The 11142-nt window shown below is 59.8% G+C and overlaps 1 protein-coding gene across 1 annotated transcript; it reads right to left on the bottom strand.

Annotated features, from left to right (window-relative positions):
• Positions 1 to 5100: 5100 nt before the first annotated feature.
• LOC117853474 (uncharacterized) lies at positions 5101 to 6704 on the bottom strand. The gene is made up of 2 exons (XM_072293425.1): positions 6234 to 6704; positions 5101 to 5124 (listed from the first exon to the last, which is right to left on the bottom strand). The coding sequence occupies exons 1-2, from the start codon at positions 6702 to 6704 to the stop codon at positions 5101 to 5103; spliced, it is 495 nt and encodes a 164-aa protein (XP_072149526.1).
• Between the last annotated feature and the right edge of the window lie 4438 nt (positions 6705 to 11142).

Here is an 11142-nt window from a genome sequence, read left to right as displayed (position 1 = left end):
CTTGCCGCGAGGGGTTGGGCGCATCCGACCCTGTGACCCGGGGATCAGACCAAGTCGGTGGAGGTCACTGTTGCTCGATGTGGGCCCGGGCCCTTATGACCGTCGTTTAAGGAATATTAGGGGGTCGTTAATATTTCCGCCCAACAGTAGCCCCCGAGCCTTTGGTAGAGCAAAAATGCTCCTCCAGAGGCTGTATTCGTCGTTCGTCAAGGATTTTTGTTTGTCCTGCAACCTGCATTTGATCAGGAAGGAAAAGTTTCGCTCGTTCGGTCTGGCCGGGGACTTTTTTGGGTAGGCAGGGTGTTCCGAGGATAGCTCGGCTCGGGAAGATTCCCTTTCGTTCCGACGACCACTCCTGCCCGAAAACTTCAAATTGTGACCACACGTGTGGTCGTTGGTTGCGACGCCAGCCCCCGAGCCCCCACGCATTGCAGGAGACCGATCGAGAGGTTGGATCGACTTTTGATCGTTACCCCTCAAGCATCCGTTCGTTGGGACAGAGGGGGTGAGCCGTGCCACGTTATCCTCATTGGACAAACCATGGTGCTCATTGAGCTGCGAACGGGTAAGTTCGAGTGGAGTCTCAGTCCCCGTTCGGGGGGGGGGGGGGGGGCTCGGGCCAAGCTGGTGGCGTACTCCAGATTCTAGATGGCCAGTTCATATAGTTCCCGAGTCTGTTCAATTGGATCCGGGGGCTCGTTGCCTTTCTTCAGGGGAAAACTATGAACTTAACGCCAGTCCGGACTCGAACATGAGGTCGGGATGCCCTTGGCTTTTGCTTGCCTGGGTGGTGGCCGCTAGCGGACCCGTCCCTTCTCACCCCTTGCTCGGGTGTGTTCTAGGGCGACTGTCGAACCCCTGGACCGTAATGGGCCGTAGGAGCATTTTCAGCTCCGTGTCCCTTTTTGGGCCGTAGGAGCCTTCGAGCCCCTGGACTTGTTGGTGGTCCCCAGGCTGCACGCGGAGGAAGCCATGCGCGTGCACCCTCTAGGAGGTGAAGTGATGGAAAACACCGGGCTCACGAAATGAGGAGGGAGGACGTTCGCTGCAGTAGGAAGAGATCGTGCGCATGGTTTTCGAAAAAGGCGGAGGTGATGGATGTACCTGGTGTTGCAATAACTGCGATCGGATTGCCCTTTCGCTTTCCGCTCGCCCCCTATAAGACGAGGGAGCCCGCCTTGCTGGTTCCGCCCTGAACTCGTCCTCCAGCCTTTCTCGCTTTCTTGCGCACCTTTCGCCTCCCTTTGCTCCAGTGCAGTAGCCTTCTCTGTCCCGCTGTTGAGCCTTCCCTTCCCTTGGCGATGGAGTCCTGGATGCGCTCGAACTTCAGCACCGCGCGCGCTACCGACCTCGTGAAGAAGGGCCTCCTCTGCGAGAGGACCGCCAAGAATGAGTGGCGGTACCCCGGGAGGGAGGATGCACCGCAGCCGGATGACGGATACGTCGTCTCGTTGGCGCACTTCCACGAGAGGGGGTTTGCGACTCCGCCGAGCCACTTCTTCCGTGGGCTGCTGCATTACTACGGGCTTAAGCTACAACACCTCAACCCCAATGGGATCCAGCAAATCGCGGTGTTCGTCGCGCTGTGCGAGGGGTACCTGGGGATTGAGCCCAACTTCTCGCTTTGGAAATACTTCTTCACGGTCACCCTGCATCACAAGACTGAGAAGAGGGGGATCTAGGTGCGGACGGTTTTGGTGCCGATGGGGTGCGCCGGCATCCACCTCCGCTAGAACCGCGCCAGGGAGTATATGGCGATGAAGACCGTGCCGTCCCACAAGGGGTGGCACCAGCAGTGGTTCTATGTGAACAACTGCTCCGAGTCCCCCTTGCCGGAGTTCACCGGTCGCGTCATCGTGGAGGCACCAGACCACTGGACGTACGGTCCGGTCGAGAAGGAGAAGAACATCAACGGTCTTCTCCAAGCCATCAATCGCTTGAAGGAGGAGGGTCTAACCGGGGTCGGAGTTATCAGGGCGTACCACGCTCGGAGGGTGGTGCCATTGATGCTCCGGGCCCGCGCGCTCGGCGATATGGTTCTCGGCGTGGCGACTGACGCCACCGTCCTTGCGACGGGTGTGCTCGCCGACGCCAAGATCGAGCAGCGCATCCGGGAGGCGCTGGATGACAGGGATGTTGTTTACCCGGTGCTGGATCACCCTCCGATGTGCCCGGACGAAGGCCACATCCCGCTGGTGAGAAATTTGCGCTTTCATTGTTCTTTTCGGCATTTCTTGGTTTGCTATTCTGATGCGGAGTCTTTGAATGTGCATGGCTTTTTGAACCAGGTCGTAGCCTCATGCCCACCAGTGCTAGAGGACGCAGCACGGCGGCAGCAGAACCGCCTCCTCGCCGAAAAGCAGAAGAGGAGGAAGGACAAGGAGACAGCGAGGAGGAGGAAGAGGGCCGCGAAGGAGTTTCAAAGGTGACGGAGGGGGGCGGTCGTGATGGACGATGATGATGATGATGACGATGAGGATGATGAAGACGAGACCGAGGAGGAGGAGGAGGAGGGTTATGTCCCGGCCCTCGTGCCGGGTGCGCTCGTCATCCGGGACCAGCTCCCTCAACCGGCCGTGGGGGACAGGTCCAACGGACTGCCCACCCAGGGCCCGACTCCACGGGGCTCAGAGGCCGTGCCCCAGGGGTCGGCGAGAGGCGCGCCTCAGGGATCGACGGGACCGACCCCCGACCCTCTACCTGCGTCACACAAGCAGAGGGGTAGCGGCAAGCGGCCGCTATTGGATGTCCCGGGGTCGGCGTCAAGCTCGGAGGCGAAGCACGCCCGCTGCTCTCGTACTGCGGTGAGGTAAGTGGAAATTTTTCGCGTACCTTATTCTTTTCTTGGCATCGGGCTATTTTCGATGAAGTTGTCGTCGTCTCGCAGTGCTGCTCCGCGAAACTTCATCCTGTCGCTGGCGCCGAAGAAGGCGCTCCGGGCATCGGCCGCCTCCACGGGGCCAACCATGACCCCGCCAGGAGCGAGCAGCGGTGTCGTCGGTGGGGCCACGGTGCCCCCTGCGGAGGCCGCCTCCACGACAGTGATTGAAGAAAGGGTGCCGCGGTCGGGCACGGAGTAGGGGCTGACCCCTGTCCCGCCTTCTGCCCCCGCAGCCAACCCCGCGGGGCCAGATGCTGCCCCTGGGGTTCCTCCGTCCAACGAGGAGATAAACCTTGACGACGAGGCGGAGGAGGAGCCGGTGAGGGAGGCGCCAGTGTCCGAGGCGTCGGTCGCAGATGCGGCGACGACGACGGAGACAGCGGCGGCGGTGGAGACGGTGGCGCCTGCCCCAGCGGCGACGACGGACATGGCGGCGGTGGCGGAGACGGTGGCGTCTGCCTCGGTGGCGACGACATAGACGGTAGCGGTGGCGGAGATGGTGGTGCCTGCCCCGGCAGCGATGACGGAGATGGCGGCATCGGGGCTGGTCGGAGAGTCCTCCCGTGCCCTCGTCCCGCTTAGTCGTGACCCCAACGCGTGGGGAGGGCCGACCGTGCGCTGGATGTCCTGCGAGGACCCACAGAGGCCACGCTTCGTGCTGGACGATGTCGGGGAGCGGAGAAGATGGCAGGTGGTGCAGGGCAGACTCGAAGACATCCGTGCCACCCTGTCTTCCGTGATGGGGAAGTTTGATGGTGTTGTTGTTCCCGCCGGTCAGGTACGGTGTTCTCTTTGGTGGTTATTTTTCTTTCATTTCTCCATTCTTGAGCGTGAATCGTTCTGCAGGCCCTCCAGGAATGCAGCCGGAGGAAGTCCGAGTTCCTCCGGCGTGAGGAGGAGGTCTTGGAGCGCTTTGCCATGGAGATGCAGCGGACCGGGGAGCTGACCGGGCAGTTCACCGCCGCCCAACAGAATGCCGCAGACCTACGAGCGTGGGAGAAGGAGGCGCAGGAAGGCGCGTGGAGGGCGGAGGACAAGCTCCGGGCCACTGCTGAGAAAGTCCATCGTGATGCCGAGGAGCTTGCATGGTTGAGGAAGGAGCATGAGGCCCTTCAGAAAACTGTCGAGCGCATCTGGCACGAGCGACACACAGCTCGGCAGGAGCGCAACCTCGAGGCGGGCCAGAAGGCTGAGGCCGAGAAGGTGGTGGCCGACCTTGGGGCAGAGGTCGGTCGGCTCCAGTCACAGGTGCAGGAGCTTCAGACCGCTGTGTCCCAAGGGCTCGACCGGGAACGTCTGCTGAGAGTCCAATCTGAGGGTAAGGCTTTCGTTGTCCTCTTGCTTGCAGCGTTGCGCTGGTTTCTGACTTGGCGGCCTTTTTTGGACAGGACTTGAGGGTGACTTCGCCCGGTTGAGGGACGCCGCCAATGCGGAACACGTCGAGCATGCCAACCTGCGGGACGCTGTTTGCATCATCTGCGAGGACCTTAGTGTAGTCCAAGAGGAGGGGACGAGCACGCTGGCGGCTCGTGTCCTCGGGGCGTACCAGCGGGCCCATGAAATTGCTCAGGAGGCGCTCCATGTCGGCGTGAGGTGGGCCTTCGGCATCTTCGGCTCTCACTACTCCAACATCAACTTCGACGCGATGAGCGGGGGGTACGCCTCCGGCTACTCCGAGGCTGAGCTGGACGAGATTGATGCATCGGTGCTCAATCCAGCGGAGGCCTTGGCCTGGCTCCTGGAGGATGAGGCCATCCCGCCAGAGGATCCGGGGACGAGTTACCTGTATCGGGCCAAGTTGCCCAAAAATATGTAAATAAGTTAAGTAATTTTGAACTTGCTCTTGCGATGGCCACAGAGGCCTTTCTATTTGTGTAATTTTTCGAAAAAGTTTTCGATCCTCTTTCTGTTTTTTGGGTTTGGAAAGTTCAGAGTGCGGGTCGAACGCGTCAGGAAGCGCCGATGAGCGAACGCACCGTAGCCGCTGGGGCATGGGTTTCTCGCAGTCCGATCGGTCTTACCCAAGCGTCGTTCGCGCACTCCTCTCTTTTCGCTCCCAAACGTTTAGGAAGAGGGTCGGTTTGGAAAAAATGGTGTTTTGAGAGGACGCCGAGTGTCTTGGGCCGGAGCCCTTGACAGCCCCCAAGGGATATGCGACCCTGGGGCAGAGCCAGTGTCGGATATCCCTAAGCTTGGGACGAAACTTTAGCGAAGGCAACTCAAAACAGCCCCTTTTTCACAAACTAAAGGATGACAGAAGTATGTATGTACAAACTTGGAAATAATAACTAAGGGTAGAAACGTCTTAGCTGTTCGATGTTCCAAGAGTTGGTGAAGACCTGCCCATTGGGGGTCACTAGCTTGTATGTGCCCGGCCGCAGTACTTACGCAATGACGAAAGGACCTTCCCATGGAGGGGTCAGCTTGTGCCAACCTCTGTTTTCTTGGACGAGGCGAAGCACTAGGTCGCCGACGTTGAAGGCCCAACCCCGTACCTTACGGCTATGATACCATCGCAAAGCTTGCTGGTACCTGGCCGAGTGCAGCAAGGCCCTGTCTCACGCTTCCTCAAGCTAGTCTTGCACGTCCACGAGGGATGCTTGTTCCCTCGTTTGTCGTACGCTCTGAACCTCGGCGACCCATACTTTAGGTCGGTGGGGAGGATTGCCTCGGACCCATAGACCACGAAGAACGTGGTGAAGCCGGTTGCCCTGCTGGGGGTTGTCCTCAGGCTCCATAGGACTGCGGGGAGCTCCGCAACCCATCGGCTGCCAAACTTATTGAGGCGGTTGAAGATCCGTGGCTTGAGACCCTGGAGTATCATGCCATTGGCCCGCTCAACCTGTCCGTTTGTGCGGGGATGTGCTATGGCCGACCAGTCCACTCGGATGTGGTGATCATCGCAGAACTTGAGGAATTTCTTCCTGCTGAACTGCGTGCCGTTCTCCATGATGATGGAGTTGGGGACTCCGAAGCGATGGATGATGTCGGTGAATAATTGCACCGCCTGCTCGGACTTGATCTGCACGATGGGTCGAGCCTCGATCCACTTTGAGAACTTGTCGACGGTGACGAGCAGGTGGGTGAAGCCCCCGGGTGCCTTCTTGAATGGCCCGACGAGATCCAGACCCCAGACCGCGAAAGGCCATGTGATGGGGATGGTCTGGAGTGCCTGGGCGGGCAGATGAGTTTGTCGTGCGAAGAATTGGCACCCTTCGCAGGTGTGCACCATGCGGGTGGCGTCGGCGACCGCCGTCGACCAGTAGAAGCCTTGTCGGAAGGCGTTCCCGACGAGGGTTCTTAGTGCGGCGTGGTGGCCGCAGGCTCCGGCGTGGATGTCCTGGAGTAACGCCTTTCCTTGCTCAATCGGGATGTAGCGTTGCAGGATGCCGGTATGGCTCCGCCTGTAGAGCTCTTGGTCGATGATGACGAAGGTTTTGGCACGGTGGGCGATCCTTCGCGCCTCTGTCTTGTCCGCCGGGAGCAGCTCGTGGATGAGGTAATCGAGGTACAAAGCTCTCCAGTCAGGCGGGGGGTCAGCCCCCTCTGCTGGATCTGTGTCGATCTCCATAACCTCGGGGTCGGAAGGGTCAGCTCCCGAGTCCGGGACAGGTGGCGCGTTGCCGACCTCTCCCGACTCCTCGTAGCGGATCGAGGACTTATACTGGTCACTGATAAAGGCGCCGTCGGGGACTGGCTTCCAGCCAGACGCTGCCTTTGCTAGCTCGTCAGCTGCCTCGTTGAAGCGTCTCGCGATGTGGTTGAGTTCCTGACCGTTGAACTTGTCCTCAAGCCGGCGGACATCGTTGCAATACGCCGCCATCTTGGGATCGTGGCAGCTCCACTCCTTCATGACATGCTCGACGACTAGCTAAGAGTCGCCTCGAATGTCCAGCCGATGGATGCCCAGCTCGATGGCGATGCAAAGCCCATTGAGAAGAGCCTTGTACTCGGCGACGTTGTTAGACGCGGGAAAATGGAGACGGATCATGTACCTTATACGTACACCGAGGGGGGAGACGAAAACTAGGCCCGCTCCAGCGTGAGCTTTCATCAGTGACTCGTCGAAGTACATCGTCTAGTACTCCTACTTCTTTGGTGCTGATGGCATCTGGATCTCTGTCCATTCCGTGACAAAGTCGGCGAGTACCTGGGACTTGATGGCTGTCCGAGGGGCGTAGGTGATGCCCTGGTCCATAAGCTCGAGCGCCCACTTCGCGATCCGCCCTGTGGCGTCCTGATTCCGGATCACTTCGCCAAGGGGGAACGATGACACAACCATCACCGGGTGGGAGGTGAAGTAGTGGCGCAGTTTCCTCTTCGTGATGAGGACTGCGTATATGAGCTTTTGGATTTGGGGGTAGCGGGCCTTGGAGTTGGACAAGACCTCGCTGACGAAGTACACCGGGCGCTGCACCCTGAGGGCGTGTCCCTCCTCCTCTCGCTGCACTACCAGAGCGGCGCTGACTACCTGGGTGGTTGCCGCAATGTAGAGCAGGAGTGGCTCCTCGTTGGTCGGTGGGACCAGGATTGGGGCCTTCGTCAGGATTTGCTTGAACCGATCAAGCGCCTCCTGGGCCTCGGCGGTCCACACGAAGCGGTCGGTCTTCTTTAGGAGTCGGTAGAGAGGGAGTCCTCATTCGCCGAGGCATGAGATGAAGCGGCTCAGGGCCGCAAGGCATCCCGTGACATGCTGCACTCCCTTCAGGTTTTGGATCGGCCCCATATCGGTGATGGCCGATATCTTCTCCGGGTTGGCTTCGATGCCGCGCACGGAGACAATGAAGCTGAGCAGCATGCCCCTCTGGACCCCAAAAATGTATTTTTCTGGGTTGAGTTTGATGCGCTTGTCTCTTAGCCTTCTGAAGGCCAGCTCAAGATCGGGGATGAGCTGATCGCCTTTCTTGGACTTGACCACGATGTCATCCACGTAGGCCTCAACGGTTCGCCCAATGAGGTCCCCAAAACACTTGAGCATACACCGCTGGTATGTAGCCCCCGCATTTTTGAGGCCGAATGGCATCATGACGTAGCAGTAGGGCCCGAAACGGGTGATGAAAGCGGTCGCGAGCTGGTTGGACTCTTTCATCGCGATTTGGTGGTAACCGGAATATGCGTCGAGGAAGCTAAGGATTTCGCACCCTGCGGTTGAGTCGACTATTTGATCTATGCGTGGCAAAGGAAATGGATCCTTTGGGCATGCTTTGTTGAGACCTGTATAGTCAACACACATTCTCCATTTCCCATTCTTCTTTCGTACAAGAACAGGATTGGCTAACCACTCGGGGTGGTACACTTCCTTGATGAACCTGGCCGCCAAAAGCTTCCGGAGCTCCTCACCGATGGCCTTGCGCCTCTCCTTGTCGAAGCGGCGCAAGCCTTGTCTCACCGGTTTGGAGCCGGCCTTGATGTTCAAGGAGTGCTCGGCAACTTCCCTCGGGATGCCCAGCATGTCCGAGGGTTTTAACGCAAAAACGTCGCTGTTTACGCGGAGGAAGTTGACGAGCGCGCTTTCCTATTTGGGGGATAGGGTAGCGCCTATCCGCACCGTCCTGCCATCGGAGTAGTTGGGGTCGAGGGGGACCTCCTTCACGCCTTCCGTGGCTTCAAAGGAAGTGGAGGACTGCTTGGAATCGGGCAGATCCTTGGCGCCCTTCGCAAGCCGGACCGCGTGGTCCTCCGAGCAAGTGATGGCCGAGGCGTACTCGCAGCACTCGACATCACACTCGTACGCCTTCTGGAAAGACGTGCCGACGGTGATGACCCCATTGGGCCCCAGTAGCTTGAGCTTGAGGTAGGTGTAGTTGGGGATGGCCATGAACTTGGCGTAGCATGGCCGTCCCAAGATGGCATGGTAGGTCCCACAGAAGCCTACCACCTCGAAAGTGAGGGTCTCCTTCCTGAAGTTGGAAGGAGTCTCGAAAGTGACGGGCAGGTCGATCTGCGTGAGAGGCATTGTCCGTTTCCCCGGCACGATGCTGTGGAATGGCGCCTTGTTGGGACGGAGACGGGATCGGTCGATCCCCATGGCGTCGAGGGTCTCGGCTTAGAGGATGTTGAGGCCGCTGCCTCCATCCATGAGCACCTTGCTGAGGCGCTTCGTGTCGACGATGGGGTCGACGACGAGGGGGTAGCGCCTCAGCTGCGGGACACGCTCCGGGTGGTCGGACTGGTCAAAGGTTATGGCGGACCTTGACTAGTTGAGGAAGGCCGGGGTAGCGGGTTCGGCCGCGTAAACCTCGCGACGTTCCAGCTTTCGGCGGCGCTTGGAGTCGTAGGCCACTGGCCTGCTGAAGATCATGAAGCAGCCGTCCATGTTGGGGAAACCATCTTCATTCTCTCCGATGTCCTTCTTCTCTTCTTCGGGCTTCCGTCTCTAGTCACCCTTCACCAGATTGCCCACAAAGTACCTCTTCATGAGGTTGCAGTCCTTGTAGGCATGCTTGGCGGGGAACTCATGGTTCGGGCATGGTCCCTCAAGCAACTTGTCGAAGAAGCCGGGGGTGCCATCGGGAGGCGGTTGTCCTCGTTTGTGTTAGGCAACACCCACGAGGGGATCCTCGCGCCGTTGCTTGTTCTTCTTCTTCTGCTGGCGGTTGGAGGTGCCCTTGTCGGCATCCTCCTCCCGCTTCGCCTTGCCTTTGGAACGATCAAAGATTGCCCCAACAGCCTCTTCGCCTGAGGCGAAGCTGGTGGCGATGTTGAGGAGCTCCTTGGTGGTCCGTGGGCCTCTGCGTCCCAACTCATGGACTAGGGGCCTGCAGGAGGTTCCCGCCAAGAAGGCTCCGATGATGTCGGCGTCGGCGACGTTGGAGAGCTTGGTGCGCTTCCTGGAGAAGCACCGGATGTAGTCTCGGAGGGACTCGTCTGACCCCTGGCGGCAGCTCTGAAGGTCCAGGAGTTTCCGGGGCGCATGTACGTGCCCTGGAAGTTCCCTACAAATATTTCCTTTAGGTTATTCCAGTTCCAGATCCGACCTGACAGAATGTGTTCAAGCTAGGCTCGCGCTGAGTCAGCTAAGAACAGAGGGAGGTTGCGGATGATGAACAGGTCATCATCCGCCCCACCGGCCTGACAAGCAAGCCGGTAGTCACTGAGCCAAAGCCTGGGGTTCGTCTCCTCGGAGTACTTGGCCACGTTGGTGGGCTGCCTGAAACGTGCCAGGAACGGCACGTTCAGGATGCGCGTGGAGAAGGCCTTGGGCCCCGTTGGGTTGGGGCTTGGGCTCCGATCTTCTTCGCTATTGTAGTGCCCACCACGGTGTACGTAGTAGCCGTGGTCCGCTCCATCCTCCCTGTCCGCGCGGGAGTGCCTCCGTGCGTCCAGGGTGTCACGGGCATCACGGACGAGACCAACGCGCCGGTGGACGGATGAGGCTCCGCCACCTGCAGGCGGTGGGGTCCGTCATGCGGGCGCGGCCCGGTTCCCCCCGGGGGAGGCTGGTGGACAGACTTCCCACACCTTTCGAGGGGCGCGGTGGGCGCTGTCCTGCTGGCGGCGATGTGGCTGGCGCGTGCAAAGAGTTGAGGACGATCCTCATCTTCGCAGATGCGCCGGTGGACGTCGCGTGCTCGTTGACATGCCCCGCCTTCATTGCGGGGGTGCTCGGCCTCCTGATCGGGCACCGCGCGTGCGTCTGGTAGCCAAGGCTGCTCCGGGACCCTGGCAAGGACTCCAACTGTTGCTGGGGCGCGTGGTGGGGGAGTGCGCTGCCTTCCTTCGCCACCGTCATCATTGGACCCCGCGGAGTGCACGTCAGCCATGAAGCACTCGCGTGAGGGGTGGTGGCTCCCGTTGTCGGAACCAGCGTCGGAGGCCGTTTCCATGCCGCCTACGAGCTCGTTGTTCGCGGGCGGCACAATCATGGATTGTGCCAGGAGAGGACCGTAAGTTGTCGCGGTGCTGCGTAGGCCAAAGGGCCTCTCCTCCGAAGGAGGCTCCGTGGTGCGCGCCCGGCCGCCTACCACCATTCTGGCGGCGGAGTCGGAGGTGACGGGGTGAGCGGGCACGATGAGGAGAGGAATCAGCTCGATTCCCTCTCCCGTGGTGAGGAAGTCCAGGCTCCCGAAGCGGATGTGGGAGCCGGGAGCAAAGTCGATGTCATGGTTGGCCATCCGAAGCCGGTGATGATCGTCGTACGCGCAAAGGTCCCCTACCTGTCGTGCCGACTGTCGATGTCAGGAATCACGGGTCAATACTACGGCAAGTAAATTTGCTTTCTATGCACGTAAGGCTCGGATGGTCACACGAGAGGACACATG

This window comes from Setaria viridis, chromosome 4 (genome assembly GCF_005286985.2).
Source record: "Setaria viridis chromosome 4, Setaria_viridis_v4.0, whole genome shotgun sequence".
Classification (NCBI taxonomy): Eukaryota; Viridiplantae; Streptophyta; class Magnoliopsida; order Poales; family Poaceae; genus Setaria; species Setaria viridis.
Note: the sequence above shows the minus strand (reverse complement) of the source record. Positions and strands in the feature narration are given on the sequence as shown.

What these genes read in the sequence shown, in the direction of transcription:
- LOC117853474 (XM_072293425.1), bottom strand. Translation starts at nt 6,704, where the DNA reads ATGGCGGCGTATTGCAACGATGTCCGCCGGCTTGAGGACAAGTTCAAC. An exon ending in TCCCGATTGAGCAAGGAAAG is followed by an intron (nt 5,125 to 6,233) that starts GCGTTACTCCAG and finishes GTCATCCTTTAG; the next exon opens with TTTGTGAAAAAGGGGCTGTT.